Below are 26,894 nucleotides of genomic sequence, written 5' to 3'. Positions count from 1 at the left end.
GATACCCCCAGAGGCTGGGATTGGGGAGGTGAGGAGGGAATTCCATAAGTTTTCCCAATGTTAAAAAGGAACATTGTCAGTTTGAGACATTGATTTTTCCAGTAAGTTCCGTAAACGTTCGGAGAGCTTTCTGTCTGTCTGCTCTAGTGTTGGGAGCTCACTCGCTCCCTCTCTGTGACAGCTCTAATGTTGGGATCTCTCTGTCTGTGACAGCTCTAATGTTGGGATCTCTCTGTCCGTGACAGCTCCAATGTTGGGAGCACTCTCCCTGCACTGTTCCTGCTCTCTTCTCTGGACGGGGTACAGTGCAGATTCACGAAAATGATACCAGGGCTTAAAGGGTTGAATTTTATATGCAATTGGCTGCCGTGTTTCGCCCACACAATACACCGTCAATTCACCTTACAGTACATTCCGAGAAGCGCTTTGAGACGTCTCAATGACGTGATAAGGCTCTATATCAAATGCAAGGATTATTATTAATTTATGCAGACAGGTTGAATAAACTTGGCTTGTATTTCCTTGGGTTTAGAAGGTTGAGGGGTGATCTGATTGAAGTGTTTAAAATAATAAAGGGATTCGATACAGAGGTAGATGCATTGAAACTATTTCCTCTGGTGGGGCAATCCAGAACAAGGAGGCATCATCTTAAAATTAGAGCTAGGCCATTTAGGAGTGAAATCAGGAAGCACTTTTTCACACAAATGGTAATGCAAAACTCTAACTCTCCCCCCAAAAGGCTGTGGATTCAAGTTTTCCGAACTGAGCTGTATAGATTTTTGTTCAGTAAAAGTATCAAGGGATACGGAGCAGAGGTGGGTAAATGGAGTTGAGGTACAGATCAGCCATGACCCAATAGAATGGTGGAACAGGTACGAGGGGCTGAATGGTCTACTCCTGTTCCTATGTTCCTTACCGAGGTGACTCTGAGCTGTTATCCACAATATAATCAGCTTTCGGCTTACACTGGAGAGCGATTGGAGTAAATCCCTCGCTAATGCGGGAGAGTCCGGGTCGGAGACCAGAAAACATGGACCAGGCCCTGGCAATTTCTACCGTTTCCCAAATAAAATTCCCGGTCTCTTTCCCGAGTTCCCTCCCCATTCCAGGGAGTGGTTGGGACTGTGGGAAAGTATTTTGCTTCTGTGTTTACTTGCTGGAATCACTTTTCCTTGTCTTTCTACTCAATCTCTCCACCCCCCCCTCCTTTGGCAGATTATTCCCACGTGATGTACGGAGTCTTAATCCGAAGGGGGTTACTTACTGAGATCACTGTGACTGGCCACAGACTGGGAACCTGGTGATGAGCTGTTAACCTGTTAGTGCCCAGCACCGACCAAGACCTTGTCCCCAATGGTTAACAACAAAAAAATTACATTTTTATAGCGCCTTTCACGTTTGTAGGACGTCCCGAGGTGTTGGACAGTCAGTGTTCGGACCTGAACTGGGGGTCGGGATCGGGGAGGTTGGAAGGCAGGGGAAAAGGAGGGTGACTGAAGGCACGGTCTAAGAGGAGGGTCTTGAGACTGGTCTTAACGCCCCTAGGCTGATCACTGTTACTGAAGGGACTGTGGAGCCAGGAAGCAAATCCACGAGGTGATCCTATGATCATGCTTACGGTCACCTCCCCTCTCCCCCTGGCTTGGGATCAGACTCCGCCACTGTCAAGCGCTCCAGGACGCTACCCCGCATGAAGGGAGCTACATAAATGCAAGTTGTTGTTACTAAAACACCAGAGTCAGCTCAACTCTGCCTCTCATTCCTGCTAGTATAGATCTAACGACTATTACCCACCTGCATTGTCGTTCTGTGGATACTATCTAATGTGTAGTATTGTTACTAGAGTAATATTAATACTGAACCTAACTTGTCTGTAGATCATTAACTTATCTGTGGTTAGCAGTGTCATCCAAACTGTCCAGCACTGAGCTGGAGGGGTTGAGCTCGAGAGCAGTGACTGTGTGGGACACCCTCGACAACTGATCACACTGAGGTGCTCAGTTAGTCTCCATATGTGATTTGTCAGCCGGGCGTCTGACACACGTGGAAACCCATCACCATGCTTAAGAGTATCCAAAACCAACTGAGAGTTCCATACATGCCACCAACACATGGAAGTTCAACAACAGCAACAGTTTGCATTTATAAAGCGCCCTTCACATAGGGCAGTGTCTCGGAGTGCTTAACAGTGGCACAGAGGCTGACACTGAGCTGGGGGGAGGAAGGTGACCGCAAGCATGGTAAAAGAGGAAGATCTTCAATTGTGATCTAAAAGAGGGAAAGGAGGGGACAAGATGGAGGGATTGAGGGAGAGATTTACAGAGATATTTATTGGAACGGAATGTGCACTCTCTCACTGTTTACTGAATTTCGGAAAGTATTAGGTGCAGGTTGGCAAGAGCCAAGGCTTGAGGGATCCCAGAGTGTGTGTTGGGGTAACTGCTGGGGTCTAACCAGCTAAAACAGCATAGCTTGCTGTTGAGAGCACTGTCTGGCAAGCTTTCCTGCTGCTGTCCAGCTTGGACCACCCTCATGATTAAGTCTCCATATGTCACCCACAGTCTAAGACAGACTGTGCAGGTCAGTTTATTTAATTGGACACGATTTACTCTTTTAATGAACTGTGCTGAGAATCAACACACTGCGGTGTTGTGGGTAGGTGGGGAGATGGGCTTAGGGGAGATGACAGGAATATAGCCTCCTATTTCTGCAGCTACATAGTGCCCGGTGAGAAACAGGACCTCAGAAAATAAGCTCTGCATCTTCAGAGTCAATCAAAGCTGAGCAGCGCTCCACATTAATTGGTTGTTCATATAAACCCTGCTGATAGGGCTTGCAATAATTAATAATAATAATAAAAATAATAATCCTTTTATCTGTTCAGGTGGAAGTTAACAATTCCACCTTCCAACTGTTTGAAAAGAGAAGGGAGTTTCTCTCTACTGGTGTCCTGGTCAACAGATAAAATTGATCATTCACTTGATGCCGAGTTTTTGTGGGACACTGTTGTACGCAACCTGGCAGATGTGTTTCGGCCACAAAATACATAGTTACTGCACTTTACAGTGTATACTGTGAAGCTCGTTGAGATAATAATAATAATAATAATCCTTGCATTTGATATAGCGCTTTTCACGTCGGGAGGACGTCCCAAAGCGCTTCACAGAACACACTGTAAAGTGAATTGACTGTATATTTGTGGGCGAACGCGGCAGCCAATTGCGCACAGCAATGTCCCACAAACAGTCATGGATTGAAAATGACCAATTTATTATTGTGTTGTTATTTTGGAGGGATTATTATTAGGCGTATGGAGTAAGGAAACTTGCCCAAGGTTTCGCCCTGCCTGGAATTGAACTCAGGTCTCTCGCTTGCAATGCGAGTGCTCTAACCACTCAATGATGTGATAAAATGCTTTATCAAATGCAAGGATTAGTATTATTATTGCTCTGCATGAATTAGCTGCCACATTCATCTACAAAATATACTTTACAGTAAATCCTGTGACGTCCTCCTGACGTGATAAAATGCAAGAATTATTATTATTAATAACAATATAGGAAACTCCTGATAACTTGACCCCGCCTTAACTTGTCATGAACCCTTAAGTCATCATGCAGTCAATCCCAGCCACAGAATATACTGTAAAGTGGATCAACTTTGTATTTTGTGGGCGAAACAAAATGCGCACAGCAGTGTCTCACAAACGGTTGTGGATTGAGTGACCAAATTATTATTCGTTTTTTTAAGGGATTATTATCCCGGAAAGCGACCTGCCAATCGACTAACAACTCTCTATTGGAAAGTGGATTACTGTATATTTTATGGGTGAAAGTATTAATATTAATAATCCCATCAACCTGCCTGCGTAATGCTAGGATCTGGACTCTGAGAGAGATGCAGAGTACGGGTATTTTCGTTATTCACTGTGAGAGAGAGAAGGACGTGGGTATCAGATGTATCTCTGAGCTCAAATTCCATGTTGCGAAGTTCGGTATCTGATCACCCAGCAGAGGCCTTGTCCAGAGAAAGATAGAGAGGGAGGGAGAGACTTGTGACCTCGTTAAACAAGGCTTTCTGTTTGTCTCTCCTTCCAATCAGTCTGCCTTTACTCTTCAGTAATCATTGACTTTATACAAAGTGATCAACAAACCTCTATATTGGGGGAGTCAGACTTGTGACTGTGTTGTTTCTGTGTTAGTGAAATTAGTCACTTTACAACAGCAACGACAACTTGCATTTAAAACAATAATAATTCTTGAAATCCTTGCATAGCGCCTCATCACGTTGTTGAGACGTCCCAAAGCGCTTCACAGAATGCATTGTAAAGTGGATTGACTGTATTTTGTGGGTGAAAAGCAGGAGGCAATTGCACACAACAGTGTCCCACAAACCGGGCAGGGAGGGGAAAGTGGGGCAGGGCAGTGCCTGCAGAGCAGAGGGAGCTGGCGCGTTGGTGAAGGTTTAATAGGTCACAGAGGTGGGCAGGAGCAAGACCGTGGAGGGCTTTGACTGGGATCATTGTGAACAGCTTGGATTCAGAACAGCTTCAGGAGATACACTTATCATGGAGATGATGTCCCGTACAGAAACCTCTGCTATAACTTCCCTTTCCGTTCTTTTCTGTGTCTTGAATTTGTGCAGGGGTCCTGAGTTTCGCGACTCACATTTTATAGTTGTTTTCAGTCGGGGTCAATAATGCTTTTTGTCCTTTTGTTGCAGAATGAAAAACCTCTGGGCCATTCGTCAAGCCGATCCAGCAACATATCAAAGGTACGTCCTGAATTTCCAACGCAGTCAGGTCGTGATTCTCCAGCGCAGTGCTGAGGGAGCCCTGCATTGTCGGAGGTGCCATCCTTTGGGTTGAAACTTTAAACTGAGGTCCTGTCTGCCTGTTCAGGAGGACATTAATGATATTGTGGCACTGTTCGAAATGAGAAGTGAGTTGCTCTCTCTCTCTCTCTTTCTCTGTGTCCGGGCCAACAATCTCCCAGGTAAAATTGATCATTCACTCCATGGTTGTTTGTAGTATGTCACTGTGTGCAAATTTGCTGCCTCTTTTGCCTACCAATACAGTCACTCCACTTTACAGCAATTATCCAGAAGAGCTATGAGACGTTTCAGAATTATAGGTGCCGTAACAAATGTGAGGGTTATTATTAAAATGGTGCTGCACCATGATGTAAACATACGAGTTCTTTGAGCCTTCGAAGTACTGGTCGAAATGACAGCTTGTGAGAGAAGTTACAATGAGTAACTTGACTGTGTGTGTGTGAGGGTGGTCCTCCTGATGCAAAAGACGTGATACAAATGTAATTTGTTGTTTAGTGGGAGATCCCATCACTTCCTCTTAATGAGATCAAACATACTGTGCTGGGGGAGCACTGCGCTGTCGGAGATGTCGTCTTTCGGATGAACCGTTAAACTGAGGTCCAGTCTGCACAATTGGAAAAGAGAAAGGAGTTTCTCCCGGTATCCTGGCCACAAATCCACCAGATAAAATCGGATATTCAATTCATGGCTGTTTGAGGGACGTTGCTGTGTGCAAATTGGCTGCAGATTTCATATACAAATACACAGTTGCTACACTTTCCAGGAAATCCTGTGAAGCAATCTGAGTCGTCCTCCTGACATGAAAGGCGCTGTATCAAATGCAAATTATATATCCCTGGGTAGGATTCGGGTGGAAGTGAGGTGTGGTTAATCACCGCAGTCAAATCTGACCCTGTCCACAATTCAGTGGAGAGACACCAGGAATAAGAGAGAAAACAGCAACTTCTCTTTGACCGTCTTCACGTCGCACTTGAAGACTGGCTGATATGGGTTTATGAGATCGGAGAGGTAGGGGAGAGCAGGACCGTGGAGTGCCTTGAAGGTAAAAACGAGGATTTTATACTCGATTCCCTGAGGAATGGGGAGCCAATGAAGTCGGGCAAGAACAGTGGTGATAGGTGTGGGAGAGAACACAAGCTGCAAAGTTCGGAGTTCTACGCATGCAAGGCCTTGAGACTGAGATCAGTGTGACGCTGAGCAATGGTATTAACCACCAGGCCACCGAAGGGAGCTATTGCAATGAGAATGGGCACTCAGCTTAAACACTTGAAATAAAATCAGAAGTTGCCAGGAACGCACAGCAGGTCAGGCAGCATCTAAAGATCAAAGAGAAGATCCTCTCTTCATAGATGCTTCCTGAAGTGTTCCCAGCGACTTCTGGTTTTATTTAGGATTTCCAGCATCGGCAGTATTTTGCCTTCAACTTATACTTGATACTTTCACATCAAGAGGATGTCTTTAAAACGTTTTGCAGTATTTACTGACAAATGTGGTGACTGTGATTTTTTTTAGCCGATTTGCACGCAGCAATGCCCCACAAACAGCCATGATGCGAATGACTGATTTTTCTCCAGGGATTTTTAGCCAAGATACCGGAGAGAGAAACTCCCTTCTCTTTTCGAATGGGATCTTTAAAGTCCACCTAAACAGGCACAGCCACAACCTCGGTTTAACGTCTATTTGAAGAACGGCACCTCCGACAATGAGAGGCCTAGACACAGGGTGGTTTTAGGCTGACATTCCAGGTGTAAGCTTTCTAGGACACTGCCCTGGGTGAGGGGCGCTATATAAGTGTAAGTTGTTGTCCATATGCAGCCTCTTTCTGTGCTGACATTCCAATACCACATCCAGGCAGTCATATATGAGGTACAACACATACCGCCCGCTTCACCCCTGTTCCTGTTACTCTACGTGCTGCCTCGTACAACCTCATGAGCGAGAGGAAGGGAGGCACTGAGCAGTATTTTAAAATGGTATTGGTGCATATTTTGCAATTCAAAAACTACAGAACTCTTGTGTCTCAGTAAGAATCGCAGGGTAGCTGTGGAAAATAGAGGATTTCAGTGTCAGCGGGAAGTGGATTACTTGTTCGTGGAAAGTAATGGAAAACCCATTGTCCCTTTGTTAGTTTTGCAATCATGGATTAATCTGTTTTGGTTTTGTTGAGCACTTTCTCTGTAGGGGCCTCTGTATGCTGAGTTGATATCTTGGGTTTTGGTAATAGATAAATGGTAATAGATATCTTGGTTTTTAATAGATAAAAATTAACTTGATGTGTCCACATTTGCATTGTAACTAAAATACAGTGGAATCTGCTGTAGCCGGATGCATCGAGTCAGGGAGTTTTGTCCGATGTACCCAGCGTCCGATAACCAAAGTTCTCCCGTCCCATATCAATAAGGTTACAACAACAAAAATAAAATTACATTTGTATAGCGCCTATAGGAGGATGTCCCAAGGCGCTGGACAGTCAGTGTTTCGGACCGAGCTGGGGCGGGATTGGGGAGGGTGGAGGGCAGGGGGGAAGCAGGGTGATTGAAAGCATGATTGAAGAGGAGGGTCTTGAGATGGGTCTTGAAGGAGGCAAGCGAGGGGGCAAGGCAGAGGGACTACGGGATAGTGTTCCTGAAGGTAGGGGCAGAGTGACAGAAGGCCCACCCGCCAATGGTGGGGCAGGCAAGGCGTGGGACATGAAGCAGGCTGGAGCCAGCTGAGCAGAGGGAGCGGGCAGGATGGTAGGGGGTTAAGAGGTCGCAGAGATATGGGGTGGAGCAAGGCCATGGAGGGCTTTGAAGGTGAAGACCAGGATCTTGAACTGTATCCTCTGAGTGATGGGAAGCCAGTGAAGTCGGGCGAGGATGGGGTTGATAGGATTACGGAGCCTGGTGCGGGAGACGGGCTGCAGAGTCCTGGGGAGGCCAACAACCAAGGAGTTTGCATAGTCGAGGCTTGAATACGTGTATGAGAGTTTTGGCGGCCTGCGCTGTGAAAGAGTGGCGGAGCTGGGTGATGTTGTGGAGGTGGGGGATGGCAGAGCGGGTCAAGGCATAGAACGCCACATGAGACGGTATGGGGGCTAGAGAAGAATCCATTTGTGGAGATGAAGTGGAAATGTTGAGAGGTACAACCTGAATCATTCAAGGACAGATCCGTGAAGGTTGAGGTGAGAGGAGAGGCGGTGGATGAGGATAGAGTGGTCAACGGTGTTGAAGGCAACAGAGGTCAAGGAGGACGAGGAGGCAGAGGGAGCCCTGGTCACAGATGGACAGAATGTCATTTATCACTTTGACCAGGGCTATTTCTGCGTGTGAGAGGATTGGAAGGGTTCATGAAAGGAGTGGCGGGACAGGAAGAAGCGAAGCTGGCAAGCAATGACTCTCGGTCCAGGAATTTGGAGAGGAAAGAGAGGTTGGAGGTGGGGTGGTAGTTTGAGAGCAGGAAGGGTCCACTGGTGATTCTCTCTTTATAAACAACTATTCACAGTAAAGTGGAAAAACTGATTATACAAAATCCTAAGTTACACAAATTTAAACCTTTTATTTTAAAAAAATCTTATATCAGACTGCACAAGATTAGCATAACGTATCTTTCTAATGCTCGCAACAATTTCTGGAAATGTGTTACACTTTTCATGAAGTCCGTTTAACAAAAAGCGTTCTGCACCTCGTGGACCAGACAGTGCTGTGCTCGCTGTTAAGGCCGGGGCATCATTGTCATCGGAGGCTGTCTTGCGGGCACTCGGAGGCCACAGCTTCAATGACACTGCCTTTGTTATCCTCTGGAGCATGGCAGAGCAGATCAATGTTGACGTCCAGGAACTCGTCAGTGATCTGGCTCTCACCATCGACCTCCGTGCTTGGCGTCTCATCAGCCTCAGTGCAGGGAGCAGCCTTGCGGAAACAGTTGGATATCGTCGCAGCTTCAGGCTCTCCCAGCCCCTGGCAACCTTGCCAATGACATCAAGCAGAGTGATGTGGTGCCAGTGTCACTTGGGTGCTGATGATGTTGGTGTCCATGAGGCACTTTCGTAGTTCCTTGCTGTAGTGCTTCAGGTTTCGGATCCATAAACTGGATCAAAGTGGTGCTCGGCGGAATCAATTCGAGGCAGATGTTCTTGAGTGTCGAAATAGGCGGGTGAGACGGTGCTCCTGGTTTTTGCTGGACAGGGTTGCCCCGGTTGAATGTTCTTGCGGTAGTTTACTAATGTGACTTCTTTGGTTGTCGGCAGCTGGGCAGCCCGACATCGGTGACAGCGCCTCGCACCTTCTCACGGATATCGGTCAGCCCTTCAAACCAGGACATCTGCAGGTAACTCCATCCTTCACTCAAAAACACCTCCTGGTCTGAGGTAATGGTTGAGTTGGGCACTGAAATTGATGAAGGTTTGGGTCATGCCTCGTGGAGTGAGCTCGCCTCACAGTGTGGATCTGAGAATACAGAAAAGGTCTGATGTTGGGTTAGCAGATCTCAGTAAAAGGCTCTCATTAGGTGGTGGGTGGTGGGGGCTACAATGGATCTCAACCAGCGCCTCTTGGTTGTAGAGAGGCTAGAATTGTCCAAGATTCCTGCTCATGATCAGTGACCCTCACTCCCATTCTCACCCCAATGCACACATTTATGGGGTGACCATATTTTGCAAAACAAATCCAGGGACACACAAAAAAAAAGCTATTGAACTCACGACAATAGCTGATGCTGGCAGTACAATACTGGAGAAGTGTGTCGGATTAATGGCTGTGACTCTCTTACGAGTGTGTCTGTTTTAGAATGTTATTGTTGTTGCTCGGTTTGTTGCTGAACTCCAACACAGGGCAAATTTAGCCCCAGGGAATTAATACCTCATCCGAGGATTGTCCCCAGAAATCAAGGACGTATGGTCACCCTATGTTGTAGGGGCAAGATCTGGTTCAACCAATGATGTGGTTCATGGTTGAAGAGTCCCAGCACTCACTGTCTCGGCTCACACACGATGACTAGCCAATAGACTACGGGTTGACAGGTTGCGGCAGAGCCTTACCCCAGTGTGGTTTGGAGTGTCCTGGAGAAGGAGGAAGGTGAGAGAGAGAATGGGCCATGGTTTCTGAGTTGTCCAATCCTTCCTACTTGCTCAACATCTAACCATGCGGTGTCCCATTCACATATTACAATAAATATATATTAATAATCCTTGCTTTTGATATAGCGCCTAACCACGTCGTCGAAACGTCTCAAAGCGCTTCACAGGATACACTGTAAAGTGGAGTGACTGTATTTTGTGGGCGAACCGCGGCAGCCAGTTTGTGCACAGCAAAGCCCCACAAACAGTCATGGAGCGAGTGACCTGTTTCATTTTGGGGGAATTGTTGGCCAAGACACCGGGGAGAGAGAGAGAGAGAGAGAGAGAGAGAAACACCCTACTCTTTCCAAATAGTGACACGGGATCTTTAACGTCCACCGGAACAGACAGACGGGGCTACGACTTAACGTCTCATCTGAAGGACGGCAACTCTTTTGGCAATTCAACGCACCCCCCCCCGGCACCGCATCGAGTGCCATCTCAGACGATGCGACGACAAGTCCCAATGTGGCACTTGAACCCACAACCTTCCGACTCCTGAGCGAGCGTGAAACCGGCTGCGCCCGTGCCAGCGACCGGCTGCCGGGCTGAGAGTGCCGCGCTACCAGAGTTTTGTTTTACGTTTTCTTTTTTTTCTCTCTCTCTCTCCATTTCTCTCCTACATTTCCTTTTAATTTGTCTCCTCCCTCTCCTTTTTTTCCTCTCTCTCTCTCACTCGCTCTCTGTCCTCTTTCCTTCTCTCTTATCTCCTGGTCCCGTCCCTTTTCTCTCTTCTTTATTCCTTTCCCTCTTCTCCCTCTGTCCTCTTCCCTCTTTTCCCTCTGTCCTCTTCTCCCTCTGTCCTCTTCCCTCTTCTCCCTCTGTCCTCTTCCCCTCTGTCCTCTTCCCTCTTCTCCTTTGTCCTCTTCCCTCTTCTCCCTCTGTCCTCTTCCCTCTTCTCCCTCTGTCCTCTTCCCCCTCTGTCCTATTCCCTCTTCTCCCTCTGTCCTCTTCCCTCTTTTCCCTCTGTCCTCTTCCCTCTGTCCTTTCCCTCTTCTCCCTCTGTCCTCTTCCCTCTTCTTCCCTCTGTCCTTTCCCTCTTTCCTCTTCTCCTCTGTCCTCTTCCCTCTTCTCCCTCTGTCCTTTCCCTCTTCTCCCTCTTTTCCCTCTGTCCTCTTCCCTCTGTCCTTTCCCTCTTCTCCCTCTGTCCTCTTCCCTCTTCTCCCTCTGTCCTTTCCCTCTTCTCCCTCTTCTCCCTCTGTCCTCTTCCCTCTTCTCCCTCTGTCCTTTCCCTCTTCTCCCTCTGTCCTTTCCCTCTTCCCCCTCTGTCCTCTTCCCCACTCTCTCCGGGATGCAGTTCTACCGCGGTCCTTCCCGAGTGCGCGGTGCCGGGGCCTCCGCCCGGTCGGGTGCAGCGCCCGGTTGCCGCCTCGCAGCAGACCTCCGGGAGCAGACCCCAGGCCCAGCCTCGGGCCCTGCGCGTGACCCTCGCCGCTCAGCAGAGATCGACGACGCCCCCGGGCCGGGGGCTGGCGGCCGTCCTGCGGCCCGGGAGCCGAGGCGGGATGGTGACGCACTCGGTGTCCCTGAACGACATGGGGGCGAAGACGACGGGACGGCCCCGCGGCTCGGGCCCGGGCCTGGGCCTGGGTCTGGGCGGCGGAGGCTACGTCGACCGGACCTGCTCGGAGGGGCGGTTGGAGCAGAGCAGCAGCAGTAACAGACCGCCTCAGCCGCCGCCGCCGCAGCAGCGCGACAAACGCAGAGAGCAGCGAGGCCTCAGGGCTCCGGGCTGCGCCGAGGGAGGCGGGGAGCGAGCGCCGTGTCTGTACCGTCTCTTCCTCTCGTCGTCGTCCACGACGGCGACCTTCTCCTCTTCCCGCCATTTGAGCTACGGGGCGCTGCAGAGGATCTCGGAGCGCGCTGCCCGCCCGCCACAGCGACCCCGCCAGGCCGCCCGCGGCTCCAGCAGTCCGCTGCTGCAACTGCGTCACAGCGCCTCCTACTGCTCCGAGGGCCTGGGCGACGGCGGTGACGTGTACGACGACGACGTAGGTGACGACGACGTCTTCGAGGAAGATGTCCCCCCCGAGGCTGAGCGCGGGCCGGGCCCCGGGCCTGGGGCTGGGGTGGGGCCTGGGCCTGGGGTGGGGCCTGGGCCGGGCCCGGGCAGCCGGCGAGCGCCCCTCTGCTCCTTCGAAAGGGACAGTGATCTGAGGAGCCCTTCGCCGGTGTCTGAGAAATGCTCGTATTCCCCTCAGTCTCCGTCCTGGGATGTGTGCAGGTCGGTTCAGAGAGTGGCACTCACTCACTCACTCACTCACTCTCACTTTCACTCACTCACTCACTCATTCACTCTCATTCACTCACTCACTCATTCTCTCATTCATTCACTCACTCTCTCATTCACTCACTCACTCTCTCACTCACTCTCTTACTCTCTCACTCACTTTCACTCACTCACTCTCATTCATTCACTCTCTCTCATTCACTCACTCTCTCTCTCATTCACTCACTCACTCTCATTCACTCTCTCAGTCACTCTCTTACACTCACTCACTCTCTCACTCACTCACACTCACTCTCATTCACTCACTCACACACACACACTCTCACTCTCTCATTCACTCACTCTCACTCTCTCTCAGTGTTTGTGTTAGTGGCCTCTTTGGAATCAATCCCACCCTCTTTCTCCAGCCTCTCCAATGCCCGCCTGATCCCTCCCAGCTGTAGTGACTGTCAGACAGACAGACTAGACAGAGAGCCAAGTACAGCTCGTTACTGTGGTGCAGTTACTGTGACATTGCCAGGCACTGTTTGTGCTTGTTGTGGCTATGTGTGTAGTTGCTTGGCACTGTGTTTGTGTGTGTCTGTGTGTGTGTGTGTAGTTATTGGGCACTATCTGTGTGTGTGTGTGTGTTGTTTCGAGGCATTGAGAGCGCTCTGAGACGCCGTCCAGCGTGGAGGGCGCTATATAAATCCAAGTTGTTGTGTTGTTGCCGGGAGCTGTGTGTGTGTATTGTTGCTGGGCGCTGTGTGTGGTTGCCGCGTGCTGTGTGTGTCTGGTTGCCAGGCACTGTGTGTATGTGTGTCTGTTTGTGTAAGTGTGGTTGCCAGGCATTTCCTGCTGACCTGCTCTTCTCTGTGCCCAAGGATCTGCCACTGCGAGGGTGATGAAGAGGGTCCGCTCATCACTCCGTGTCACTGCACGGGGAGCCTGCGCTTCGTCCACCAAGCCTGCCTCCAACAGTGGATCAAGAGCTCAGACACCCGGTGCTGCGAGCTCTGCAAGTATGAGTTCATCATGGAGACCAAACTAAAACCCCTGCGGAAAGTACGTACCTGAACCCAGGGGAGGGGTGGGGGTGATGGGGGGGGCTCGCCAGGCTACGCCTGAGCTGGCAAATTTGTGCGACTGTTTACCTGAGGTCCCACCTGCATGTTTTGACCATTCTCCTCAGACTACCCTTGAATGGGAGGGTTAAGTAAGTGGGGTCTCCTTAGAGCTGAGCTGGTGTCGTACTTGGCAATGGGCTATCGGAATCATCTTTCTTCCAGTTCCTGAGCCAAGCGGGTTTGGGAAGCTGGGGCAGCTGTGGTTGTGACAGGGTGAGACGTGACTCTGGCTCTCTTATGTCCTCAGTGGGAGAAGTTACAAATGACGGCGAGCGAGAGGAGGAAGATCATGTGCTCAGTGACGTTCCACATTATCGCCATCACCTGTGTGGTGTGGTCCCTGTACGTTCTGATCGACAGGACAGCCGAGGAGGTGAAACAAGGCCAAACCAGCGGTGGGTGCAGTTGCATTAAAAGTACAAATAATCCTCACATCCGATACAGCCAAGTACATCGAAACCCCTGCATGTGGGACAACAATAACAACTTGCATTTGTATTGTTATAATAATAATAATAATCATTGCATTTGATATAGTTATTTATACTTATAGTTATTTATATTTATAGTTTGATATACTTATCATGTAGTTGAGATGTCTCAAAGAGCTTCACAGGATATATTGAAAAATAAATTGACTGTGTATTTTGTGGGTGAAACGTGGCAGCCAAATGCAAGGATTATTATTATTACAGTCTTATTAACATAATAATTATTTTATTATTGTTTATTATTATTAATCTCTCTGTGCAGGTATCCTGGAATGGCCTTTCTGGACCAAGCTGATAGTGGTGGCTATTGGCTTCACAGGTGGAGTTGTCTTCATGTATGTGCAGTGTAAGGTTTATGTGCAGCTGTGGAAGAGACTGAAGGCTTATAACAGAGTCATTTACGTCCAGAACTGCCCAGAAACCAGCAAAAAGAATATATTGGAAAAACCTGCACTGATCGAACAGACCTTTGAGAACAAGGAGGTTATAGCGGTCAACCACTCGGAGACTAACTCTCTGTACTGCACGGAGCCTGAGGATTGTGACTTGGAAATTCTGAGCGTCTAAAAAGTTTACAGAGTCTCTGCAGGGACTCCACACTTGCCGACTTTGTGCCGGAGGCTGGATCGCAGCCCGCTATCAAGGGGGGAGCAGGCCCAGAGTGCTGAATGTTTTGGAGATTTTAAGGCACGGTGGGCTTCGGGACCCGACGCAGACACTAACTTACCCCCCACTTCCCCGCCCGCGCTCATCACGCTTCACGTGGCTCCAGCTCCAGAACTAAAAGTAATGCAAAACCCAGTGAGCTGTCCCAATCCCCCTCCCCACACACTCACATCCACACATAAGCTGCTGGATGGATTCTGAGAGTGACAAAGAAAGGAAGACTGAGAGAAAGAGAGAGATGCACCCAGAGCGAGAGAGAATCACAGAGAGAAAGGGAGGGAGAGAGAGAAAAAGAAAGATAGAAAGGGAGAGAGAGAGCCTGAGAGAGATGCACATGGTGAGAGAGAGAGACACTTAAGAGAAGGAGAGCCACACAAAGCCACACACAGTGTGTGTAAAAAAAATTGAAAACACGCCATTTTAGTAGGAAATTTTAAAATAAGCTGTTTTTTTTCCTGTTTGGGGGATTTTGTTCAAGTCTGTGTTCCATGATGTAGATCTCTTAAAATACAAACAAATGAAAGACTGGGAATCTTCCCGCTTCCCAGAAAGTGCGATTGTTTTTGCGAATCGCTGTTTTTTTATATATAAATATATATATATGAAAAAATCCTTCTTTTCCGTTCTTGAAGAAAGGAAGGAAAGACGGAAGGAAGGAGGAAAAAAAATAAGACTTTGAAATGAGATGGGCGACATCCGTCAAATAAGTTGGGAGCAAACCACAAAACAGACGGGTTTTTCTAGTCTTATAAAACTATTATTTTCTGGGAGCTGTTTTAATAATAATATTAAAAATAATAATCCTTACCTTTGATATAGCGCCTTTCACGTCGGGAGGATGGCCCCAAAAGCGCTTCACGGGATTTATTGTAAAGTGTAGTGACTGTGTGTTTTGTGGGCGAACAGCAACATTCCGCTGAAGGTTATCAGAAGGTCTCGGATCGTGAACGAGCTCGCCCGCCACGTCTTGTGTAGAGAGAGAGAGAATGAAACCTTTGTTAAACTTGGTTGCGCCCAGTACTTGGCAGTTGTGTTTCTGTGCACACGTTTGTTTTTCTTTGATGGATTTATTTATTAGAGGGAAATGTGTAGGGGCCTGTTCTATGCTGCCTGTTTAGATGGTACAGAAGGGCACAATTGCCACCAGTGGAATAAATTGTGAATTAAATTGAAGCCGCCACCTATTCCTATTCCTTTTTTTTGCACCCGTGTTGTTTCTGGAGTTTGTATGCAATTGATATTTGAACTTAAGCAAGTTTTCAACCATTAACCTTTCAACCTAACACTGACAAATGTCTCTCCCCGACCTGGTTACCGGGGGAAAGGGAAGGGTTGGGTGCGTGAGAGTTTCTCCTTTGTTATCAGGGAGACCCAAACTCTATATATTCAATTTGAACAAGTGGTTATAATACATAAATCATAATAATCCTTGCATTTATAGTGCCTTATATCACGTCATTGAGAGGTCTCAAAGTGCTTCACAGAATATATTGTAAAGTGAATTGACTATATATTTTGTGGGTGAAATTGTAAATAGGCAGCCAATTGTGCACATCAGTGGCCCACAAACAGTCATGGTTTGAATGAGCAGTGAGAGAGAGAGACACTAAAGAATTTACTGCTTGATAAACGGAGGTGTGTGGAGTTAGAAAACTCGCCTAAGGTTTCACCCCTCCCGGGAATCGAAGCCGGGTCCTCTCGCCTGCTAACCACTACACTACGGGACTCCACGACGTGATTTGAATTGCTGCAGAAATAGTAAATCTATCTTGGGAAAAATTTCCATTTTTATTAAAGCTGTTTAGACCAGACAGAAACCAGCAACACAACATTTTGAGTCAGTAACTCCGTAGGCAGATACATATACAGGTACACAGATGTGTGTGTGCACACATATACACACAGAGGTATATATACACACAGGCACATACAGCTACAGAGACACAAATGCAGATATATACACTTAAACTCAGATACACACAAAAACATGCAGGTACACACAAACAGAAAAAGAAAATATATTTTGTATTTTAAATCAGATGAATTAAACTCAAAATGTGTGCTTATTTGTTGAAATTTTGAATCAGGTTAGTCAGTGATTTTTGTTTAAATGCATTTAAAGTTCAAAGTCCCTTGGGACATATTTTGCCAACGTTCAAGGTTTTGTTCCTGAGTTCATTCCTGTTTGATTCTGATGAAACACTTGAAGCATTGAAACGTACTGTATTTAACAAATGTCTAGTTTGTATTTTATTGCACCCCCCACACAAACACATTAAATACATACATACACACACAACACACACACGTGCATACTTACACGTATATACATAGGCTACATTTCTATACATGCATATTTATGTACTGTATATGACACATACAAATCCAATCATTCATAAACAACATATCCACTCGCATACATATATAGACACACTCATCCGTACACACGTACTCTCTAAGTACTATATATATAAATACAGTATTAATGTTTATCCAGCCTCTGAAAGTGTTTCACGGTTTCCCAATAATCTTTGACTTTATTTTACAGCTCTGGTGCACAGGAATCAATGGTAAGTTACCCAGGATTGGCTTTATCCCCTGTGTGCTGAGTGAGACAGAGGCAAAGGTTGGGGCTATGATAGGTCATAGTGCATCTGAGATACGGGGTGAAAATCAGCCAGGGTTCCTCATTATCAACCGGCCTTCCAGATCCTGAACGATCTAGACTCCAGCAAAGGTATTGTATACAGTAAGTGTTCAGGTGATGCTCACCAATGTGCCGAACTCTCACTCTGAAGTGGGAGGGAGAGGAGACGGGGTTAGAGTGAAATGCTTAACCTTCACTTCTGAGTCAAAGGTTGTGGGTTCAAGCCCCACGTCGGGGACTTTGAGCTCACAGTCTAGGGCAAGGGTCCCATTGCTGCTAATTGGGTGTCTTACACACGTTCAATCAGAACAAGAGGAAGAAGTGATATTTACCGCAGTTTAAATACTAAAGCTTATATTTTTGTTTAGAGATGTATGAAATACTTTGTACATTTGGCTTTGTTTTCAATTTGACTCAATAATAATGCGCTGTTGTATCGCTCCTTCCTCTTGTCTTTTGGATCATATACAACAGCACCGCCTAGTGTTGATTGACTGGTTGGTGACCAACCTCATCTAAGCTGACATTCAGTGCATTGCTGGGTGGGGGGGGGGGGGGGGGGGGGGGGTGTTGAACTCTCGGAGGTGTTGTCCTTCTAATGAGACATTAAACCAAGGTTTGTGCCTGACAGTTCAGGTGGACGTTAAAAGATTTGGTGATATTGGAAAAGAGAATCGAGTTTCTCCCGGTGTCCTGGCCGACATTCCACCAGATAAAATTAGCTGCTGTTAGCATACAAAATACAGTCAATACACTTCACAGTAAATCATGCGAAGTGCTTTAAGCTGCCAAATGCAAAGATTATTATTAGTATCTTGACTTGATTAGTAGGTTGACTTGCGGGACAGTTTGCGCGGGCAGGCAGTGGATCCAAATAATGCAGGCAGTTTCGAAAAGGAACTGTATGGATTTTTGTTGGTGAACGGGAGTGAGAAAGATCTGGGTGGGGGATGGTTGAGTGTGTTGGATGAGATTTAAAATGACACCAGTGAGTGACGGACGCACACTCCTACATTCCTGAGACCCTCAACAACAACAATAATATAATAATTATGGTTAATAATAATAATCCTTGCATTTGATATAGCACCATATTACATTGTGAGACATCTCAAAACCCTTCACAGTTCACCCTGTAAAGGAGTAACTGTGTCTTTTGTGGGCAAAATGCAGCAGCCAATTGTGCACAGCAATGTCCCACAAACAGTTGTGGATTGAGTGACCAATAACCGATTGATTAACAACCAGGTTCCTACTTACTGTTGGGTGAACAGAAGCATGTGGAGTAAGGAAACTTGCCTAAGTTTTTGCCCTGCCTGGGAAACGAACATGGGTCCTCTCGAGGCAAGCGCATTAACATCTAAGCTATAGGACTCAACACGGATACAGCGAGGACCATCTATTTTGGCCTGTTCTTTCTATCAATACCCACATCCTGGTAACCGCAGAGCGGTGTGAATGAGGGTGGCTGAGAGTCAGAGTCGGGGGAAATTAACCTGTTCTCGTTCCGATATTCTGTCACCACTTTCTCCCACCTGCAGTTGATATCCTCATAGATATCCTCGCTGTACGGCTGGTGACATTGATACACAGACTCATCACCCACCTGGGGTTGCACTGAGTCATTCATATAGTCCGGGTTATAGGCAATGCTATAATAAAGGTCTTCTTCCTCCTCAGAGTCATGCATGATGCTCATGTAGTGCGAGTTGGAGGGTGGAAGGAACTGGTCGACCTCTCCCTCCACGTAAGTTTTGTCGCTTGTAGAGTGTAGTTGAACAGGTATCGGGAAAGGTAAATCACATTTCATCAGCGACCTGGTCAACAGAGGTACAAATTATTCCTTTCAAATATCTTATCGAACCAGTGGAGCATTTTCCCACCCACAATTGAGGACTTTTGGCCCATTATCGTAATAATAATGATTAGAATCCGGCTCAGAACCTAATCCCATTTCCCTGCTTTCCCCCTCCCTGCCCCACCTCATGTTGGTGCTCACTCCCCACTGGAGCTCTCTATTCTAATTCCATTCTCCTACTCTTTCCCTATCATGTCTGTGCTAGTGCTCACTCCCCACTGGAGCTATCTACGCTAATCCCATTCCCCAGCTCACAAAGAACTGCTTGTTGGCTGATATACCAGAGGGAGCAGAACAAATGCAACTTTACCAGACAAGAGAGGAAGAAGGGGAAAAAAAAGAAACAATGACAATTCAGACATGAACCTACCTTATCTTGAAATCCTGCAATGCAGTGAGGATGGAGTCAATTTTCAATCTTCTTGATGGGTTCTGGCTTCTGCACTTCTCCAAGCAATCAAGCAACTGTTGATCTATTTGAAGAGGACTGATTGCTCCATGGACCCATTTCTGAAAAATAACCATAAAGAGAAACCTCACAAAGGTGCAACAACCACCACCCTTTGCACAGGACAGCGTCTCGGAGCACTGTACAGAGTTGGAGAGGAGGTACTCATAGGCACAGTTGAAGAGGTAGGTCTTCAGGTGGGATTTGAAAGGTCGCGATCAAAAGGTCCAGTTATTGTCACCTGCATACAAGACAAATGTCCGCCTGGCTCAGCCGGTCGGTCAGTCGCATTCTCGTCTCTGAGTCAAAAGGTTCCGGGTTCAAGCCCAAGTGAACTGCACCAAGGCCATTCTCGGGGCAAATTTGCGACGTTGTTTAACAAATTCCTCGTGTGAGTTAACATACACCAATGTCTGTGTTGTGAGTGCTGACCTCAGCTGGGGCAACAGGTCTGAGGTACAGATGATCTACCAGCGGGCAGGGATAAGCCACTGATGCTGGTGTCAGGGCCAATGGCACTCGCACTGCTGTTCGATCTTACCTCAGGGATCAGGGCATCTGAGATCAAATCTGCTAACATGAAAATGTCAGAGGCTCTCGAATATTTTCCCAGTTGTTCAACCTCGGGGGGACATCTGTAACAATAATGACATCTGTTTCACTTGGATGGCAATAGAAACAGCCCAGTGTAATGGGCAAGGGGTATGGGGAAATGGCGGGTAAGTGGGACTCAAAGAATTGCTCTTTAAAGAACCAGCACAGATATGATGGACCAAATGGCCTTCTCCTGTGTGCAAATTTGTAGAGCCTTGCTCCTCCCTACCTCTGTGAACTGCTAACTCCATACAGACCTCTCTGCTCAGATGCTCCGGGTTCTCCAGGTCCCCCACCCGATTCGCTCCACCTTCAGCGGTTGAGCCTTCAGCCTCTCTACACCCATTCCATCTCACAGTCCCTTTGCTTGCTCCCTCCCTTGCCTCCTTAAAGACCTATCTCAAGACCCTCCTCTTCGACCGTGCCTTTGGTCACCATCCTACTCTTACCTTCCCTTTGCTGATCAAACTCCCAGTTCAGGTTTAAATCCCTGACTGTTCAAGCCTTGGGACATACTCCTGATGTGAAAGGCGCTATAAAATGTAATTTGTTGTTGTTCTACTGCAGATAAGAGGTGAGCAGGCTGGTCAGATTGAAATCTCTGCACAGAGGACGATGAACATGATGAACGAATGGCCCAAGGAGGCGGGGAAAAAAATTACGGTCAGACAATGTGGGTATCCTGGTCAAATACACAGGGACATCCCCCTGTCCTGAATTGAATGCACACTTCTCTGCCTGGAGGGACGCACTCTGTTTATAGTGTAATGGTTATTGCACACGCCCTGCAAGCGAGAGGACCCAGGTTAGATACCCGGGCAGAGTGAAACCTCAGGCAGGTTTCCTTACTCAACACGCCACTGTTTTACCTAGCAGTAGATAGGAACCTTGTTGTTAGTTGATTGGCAGATTGCTTTCCGGGGTAATAATCCCTCCAAATAAAATGTGGTAACTCAATCCAAGACTGTTTGTGGGACTGCTGTACGCAATTGGCTGCCACGTTTCGCCCACAAAATATACAGTCAATTCACTTTACAGATATTATATGTGCTTTGAGAAGTCTCAACGACATGATAAGGCACTACAACAAATGCCAGAATTATTATTATTAATATTACCTGATTCCGGAGAGTGAGACACCATAGTGCGTGTGAGGAGTGGAGGCTTCACCCCTGCGTCACTGAGAACAAAATGTTGGTTCTAGGGTGTTGGTTTGGAAACTTTACACTCACCGTTGTAGTGAATTCTTCGGCGCCACTTTGTAAACATGTGGATTGAACATGTTGTCTGATATTGTGCCCTGCAGGTAAGCAGCTCGGCCAAACCGTCCCAGCTTCACTCGGTTCTGGAAGAACATGGCAGCTATTTAGCAGGCAGCTCCTGCACTGCCTTGTGTGGCAAACCCAGTGGGGGAGCGAGTACCAGAATGGGTACATTTGGGTAATCGAAGGGAATGGGATTAGAGTAGAGAGCACCAGTGGGGGAGCGAGCACCAGCACAGACATGATGGGGAGAGAGCAGGGAATGGGGTTTGAGTAGAGAGATCCATTAGGGGAACAAGCGTCAGTACAGACACAATGGGGAGAAAGCAGGAAATGGGATTAGAGTTCAGACACAATGATTGAACGGTCACCGATATAGTTTTGCTAATAAGACTGTTATAGCTCTCAAAGCCGCCCATTATTTGTCGCCCTCTGAACATAACACAGGGGTCAACGTACCGTGACAATATTGACAAAGACGTAGCTGCAGTGAAGGTCACAGTGGATGATCCTCAACGAGTGTAGGTACTGAAGTGCAAGTGTCACCTGTTGTAAATAGTTTATCAGCTGTTGTTTGTACTCTCTGCCTTCGGCTTGCCTGGGATTGGACTGCAAAGTCCATCCATAGTCCCGAAAGGGCTCCGATATCTGGGGGAATGAAGTATGAGTTGTCATTAAAACATTGGTTCACTTTTCTATTTTTTTTATCTGGTCAGCCGGGTGTCTGACACATGCGGAAACCCATCACCTTGCTTAAGAGTATCCAAACCAAACTGAGAATTCCATGCATCCCACCTTCACATGGAAATTCTAGAGATAGATTGTGGAGTCCTGTAGCTCAGTGGTTAGAGCACTCGCTTTGCAAGTGAGAGACCTGAGTTCGATTCTAGGCAGAGCGAAACCTTGGGCAAGTTTCCTTACTCCACACAGAGGCTAATAATAATCCCTCCAAAAAAANCAATAATAAATTGGTCATTTTCAATCTACGACTGTTTGTGGGACATTGCTGTGCGCAATTGGCTGCTGCGTTCGCCCACAAATATACAGTCAATTCACTTTACAGTGTGTTCTGTGAAGCGCTTTGGGACGTCCTCCCGACGTGAAAAGTGCTATATCAAATCCAAGGATTATTATTATTATTATTATTGTTAGAAATGGAATGAAACCCTCGACTGTCCAGTGGCTTGGGACATCCTCCTGATGTGAAAGGTACTGTGTAAATGCAATTTGTTGTAGTTGGTGGATGCTTGAAGAGGAATATTGGAGCAGGGGAGTGGGGTTAGACTGGATTAGACCCACAGGAGACAAACAGGAGTGAAGTTTAATGGGCTTGGTTGGAATACTAAAATCAGTCGTTCACTTCATAGCTGTTTCTGGGACATTTTGTGCGCAAAATTGGCTGCCGCATTCGCCCACAAAATATTCATTTTACAGTGTATCTTGCAAAGTGCTTTGAGATGTCCTCCCGACGCGAAAGGCTCATTGATCACTCAGTGAATGAATGAAAATATTAATTGCAAGAATTATATTAATATTATAACATAGTCAATGATTTGGAATCTTACCAATTGTGTGGTCAGGTTGTGACATATGATAGTTTGCACCTGTAATATTGAATCGTTCCTTAGTTCCTGCAGTGTCTGTTTTGTCCACTCGTTCATTCTCACACAAGCCAACTCAAAGAGCTGAGCGCCCTAAAGACAGCAACAATCTGTTTCAGTGATGGCATGAATCCAATCAAGAATCAATATGATTTAACAAGACACACATTAAAATCCAGTAAAAGACAGTGAGGAGAGACAGAACCAGAGACGAGTCAGTTCATGGCTGTCTGAGTATTGATCACTCAATAAGTGTCAAAGCATTGATCAGTTAGTAACTGAGTATTGATCACTCAGTCTGTGTATCTGATTATTGATCACCATTGTCTCAGTATTGATCACTCATTGTCTCAGTATTGATCACCCAGGCAGTCTCTGAGTATTGATCACTCAATAAGCATCAGAGCATTGATCAGTCAGAAACTCAATGAATAGGTGACTGTGTGGCGAGGACTGATTAGAGAATGAATTGAAAGTGTTATCTGCATGTACACGTTTGAAAGTTTACCTGTATGATGGAATCCTTCACTATGTCTTGACTGACCTCCGACATGGTCTCCTGTAGGGCTACTTGCCCTAAAGAGATAAGAAATTGTGAGTCGTGATTGAAATGCAAGCCAGTCCTTTATAACACAGTTACATTTCCTATAACTACCTTCACCATTGGACACTTGGGGCGTGGGGGAGGGGGAATCCACAAGCCCACACTGCCATATTGATCTCAAATTAAAACTCAACTTCAGAATTTATCAATTGGTTAATGTGACAGTCTTAAAGCTGTGACCTTGGGAACGTTTGGATCTCTGACTCTTTCACATACCAGCCGGGGCCTCTGAACAGCGAACAAAGGCCCCCAAATTCTTCTAGGCTTAGGCTCAAGACTATTTCTGATGCCCCCCGCACTATCTGTCCCACCATTGACAGGTGTGCTTTTAGCCATTCTGCTACCTGGAACTCAATCCCAACTTGCCCCTCCCTCCTCAATTTCAAAGCATTTTGGTTATCCTCCCCTTCCCCCCGCACACCCTCTTCGGCTCCCTTCCCCCAGCTTGACCGCCAATGGTGGGACGGGCAGGGCGGGGGAAATGGAGCCGGCTGGAGCCCGCTGAGTGGTGGTAACGGACAGGTTGGAATGGAGTTAGCAAGTCACAGAAGTAGGAAGGAGTAAGGCCGTGGAGGGATTTGAAAGCAAGGAAGAAGATTTTGAACTCTATCCTCTGGGGGATGGGAGCCAGGGGAGCTGGGCGAGGATGGGCGTGATAAGGTCAGTCTCGGACTGGGATGTGGTTTAACTAATCAGCCACAGGGAGCGTCTCAGTATTAGGTGATTCTGCTAAACCATTCACAATGCACCAGACAATAAAATTAATAGTGAAACCTGGAAGCAAGATCTAATTACCTTCATTGTTCAGAAATCCCTGTGGGCGAGAGGTAACACAAGAATTAAGATTAATTAGATTTGTTACGTAATTAAATTAAATTAATTAGGTACAGTTCAGCCATGAACTAATAGAATGGCGGAACAGGCTCGAGGGGCTGAATGGCCTGCTCCTGTTCCTATGTTCCTAATTATTGCTAAACAGTAGCTTACATTGTAATAGAATAACTGTCACTACATTGAGAACATGTCAATAATTTATGTACATTTCAGTGAAATAACCTACAGACTTGTTGGGTCGATGTCGCTGGACGGCGATTAAGTAGGTTCCTACTTACTGTTAGGTAAACAAAGGTGTGTTGAGTAAATAAACTTGTTAGATAAAAGGGGCTCCAGATACAAGGAGGCTCTATATAAAGATACATTATAATAATAATCCTTGCATTTGATACAGCGTCTTATCAACATCAATGAGACGTCTCAAAGTGATTCACAAAATGCATTGTAACGTGACTTGACTGTATTTTGTGGGCGAAATATTCAATGTGAGGGGCACTATATTAATGCAAGTTGTTGTTGTCTGCAATACAGCTGAGCCAGAATTTGGCAAATTTTTAATTTTGAAGCCAGTTTTCTGTACATTCTTTTTTAAGAACTGCAGAAAACTGGCTTCAAAATTAAGGCCGAATTTAACGATTTGCCCAGTGACCTTATCAGGGAGTAGAACCTACTCGACTCTTACAGCTGATACTGTATGTCAGCCTGGCTCAGTCGGTCACACTTTCACCTCTAAGGTGCAAGGTTGTGGATTCACACCCCATGTTGATATTTGGAACTCATACAGTCTACGATGACACTCCAATGCAGTGCTGAGGGGGGAGCTCTGCATTGTTGGATGTGCCGCCCTTCGGATGAGATGTTTAACCAAGGTCCCATCTGCCTGTTCAGGTGGACGTTAAAAATCCATGGCACTATTCGAAAAGAGAATGGAGTTTCTTCTGATGTCCTGGACAACAATGCCCTGGATAAAATTGGTCTCTCACATCATGTGGAGTTCTGTAGCTCAGTGGTTAGAGCACTTGGGTCACAAACGAGAGACCTGGGTTTGATTCCTGGCAGGGTGAAATATTGGGCAAGTTTCCTTACTCCACATTCCTCTGTTTCCCTAGCAGTAAGTAGGAACCCGGTTGTTATTCGATTGGTGGATCGCTTTTCCAGGGGTAATAATTCCTTAAAAAAAAGAATAATCATTAGGTTCCTTAATCCACGACTCTTTGCGACACTACTGGAGCAATTGGCTGCCGCATTTCGCCCACAAAATATACAATTAATTCACTTTATAGAAGTCTCGAAGACATAATAAGGAGCTATATCAAATGCAAGGATTCATACTATTATTATCATCATGGCTGTTGGGACATTGGGACATTGCTGATCCTAAACTGGCTGTTGTATTTACCTAAAAATACCATCACTACACTTTACAGTATATCTTGTGAAGCGCTTTGAGACATAGTCTCAATGTGAAAGGAGCTCTACAAAATATAAGGATTGTTGTTATTTTTATGAGATAAAGAAACTCAATGTAACGAGAGAGGGGAAGATAGACAGGGAAACCGTAACATTACCCATTCAATGTCCTCATCGGCCGTTGGAAGAGACCTGCAATCTACTTGGTACACACTCTTGTCTATTCTCATAACTGAAACATTGGAAACACAAGATTGTAGAATTAATTTCCAGTTCTTAGAGATACACAGAACATTACAGCATGCTCCACTTACTTCTGAAACTTATTCATAGAATCTCACATTAAACCCATTGTGGGTTCAAGCCCCAAATTGGGACTCATAAATCTAGGCTGGCACTCCAATGCAATGCTGGGGGAGTGTTGCATTGTTGGAGATGTTAAACCGAGGTCCAATCTGCCTGTTCAGGTGGACGTTAAAGATCCAATGCTACTGTTCGAAAAGAGAAGGGAGTTTCTCCACATGCGGAGTAAGAAAACTTTGGTAGGGCAGGACAAAGCCTCAGGCAAGTTTCCTTACTCCGCACGCCTCTGTTTACCTAGCCGTAAGTAGGAACCTGGTTGTTAGTCCATTGGTGGATCTCTTTCCAGAGGTAATAATCCCTCCCCCCTAAAAATAATTTGGTCCCTCAATCCATGATTATTTGTAGGACACTGCTGTGTGCAAATGTTTCTCCCACAAAATATGCAGTCAATCGACTTTACAGTCTATTCTGTGAAGAGCTTTGAGACGTCTCAACAATATGATAAGGTGCTATATCAAATGCTATTATTATTATCATTATTATATGGTGCCCTTAATGCAGGATGCTGTCTCAGAGCCCATGTCAAATGCAAGGATTATTATTAGTTTACGTAGCAGAGATTAGGCACCGTACCTAATAGATCTCTAAAATCTAGCATCTTTTGTTGCACATCCTCTGCACTTGAGCGGCGGTCTGGCTCCAGCTGGAGATTGCTAGAGACGGCAGAATAGAGCTCTGCGGGCAGGAGGTGGGTTCTATTGGTGTGTGACCATGTAGAACCTGCAAGAAACACAATACAAATTTATATCTTCAATATTAAAAAAAAAGTTTAAAGACCAGAATTCATTTTCGGCTATTTGGAGAAAATGGGGAAAATAATGCCAAATATGGATATTTATTGATATTAATATC

The 26,894-nt window shown here is 46.4% G+C and overlaps 2 protein-coding genes and 1 long non-coding RNA gene across 5 annotated transcripts in view; 1 reads left to right on the top strand and 2 right to left on the bottom strand.

Moving 5' to 3' along the window:
* march8 (membrane-associated ring finger (C3HC4) 8) overlaps positions 1–14,625 on the top strand; it is a 39,007-nt gene extending 24,382 nt beyond the window's left edge. For all 3 annotated transcript variants that reach the window (XM_042336986.1, XM_007899356.2, XM_007899364.2), the window contains 5 exons: positions 4,723–4,773; positions 9,062–9,141; positions 13,022–13,202; positions 13,512–13,659; positions 14,018–14,625. In XM_042336986.1, the coding sequence (XP_042192920.1) occupies positions 4,723–4,773; positions 9,062–9,141; positions 13,022–13,202; positions 13,512–13,659; positions 14,018–14,322 (765 nt within the window). In that variant the 3' untranslated portion in view covers positions 14,323–14,625. The remainder of the gene's footprint in view (positions 1–4,722; positions 4,774–9,061; positions 9,142–13,021; positions 13,203–13,511; positions 13,660–14,017) is intronic.
* LOC103182351 lies at positions 8,347–11,988 on the bottom strand. The gene is made up of 2 exons (XR_006085239.1): positions 11,701–11,988; positions 8,347–9,279 (listed from the first exon to the last, which is right to left on the bottom strand). It is a non-coding gene; the product is annotated as an uncharacterized LOC103182351 (long non-coding RNA).
* Positions 14,626–18,374: 3,749 nt separating the features above from the next.
* On the bottom strand, positions 18,375–26,640 carry LOC103182372. Its single transcript, XM_007899375.2, has 10 exons — positions 26,616–26,640; positions 25,838–25,911; positions 24,231–24,249; positions 23,340–23,407; positions 22,796–22,924; positions 21,690–21,878; positions 21,201–21,313; positions 19,916–20,009; positions 19,297–19,436; positions 18,375–18,885 (listed from the first exon to the last, which is right to left on the bottom strand). The coding sequence occupies exons 1-10, from the start codon at positions 26,638–26,640 to the stop codon at positions 18,468–18,470; spliced, it is 1,269 nt and encodes a 422-aa protein (XP_007897566.2). The 3' UTR covers positions 18,375–18,467.
* Positions 26,641–26,894: the final 254 nt, after the last annotated feature.

The sequence above is a fragment of the Callorhinchus milii genome, unplaced genomic scaffold, assembly GCF_018977255.1.
Source record: "Callorhinchus milii isolate IMCB2004 unplaced genomic scaffold, IMCB_Cmil_1.0 Scaffold7, whole genome shotgun sequence".
Classification (NCBI taxonomy): Eukaryota; Metazoa; Chordata; class Chondrichthyes; order Chimaeriformes; family Callorhinchidae; genus Callorhinchus; species Callorhinchus milii.
This window is presented reverse-complemented; position numbering and strand designations above follow the sequence as displayed.

Coding starts and splice junctions, on each gene's coding strand:
- LOC103182372 (XM_007899375.2), bottom strand. CDS start 26,640: ATGCTAGATTTTAGAGATCTATTAG. Junction 21,879..22,795: donor ACAACCTGACCACACAATTG/GTAAGATTCCAA, acceptor TCATTCCCCCAG/ATATCGGAGCCCTTTCGGGA. Junction 19,437..19,915: donor CAGATGCCCTGATCCCTGAG/GTAAGATCGAAC, acceptor GTTATTTTTCAG/AAATGGGTCCATGGAGCAAT.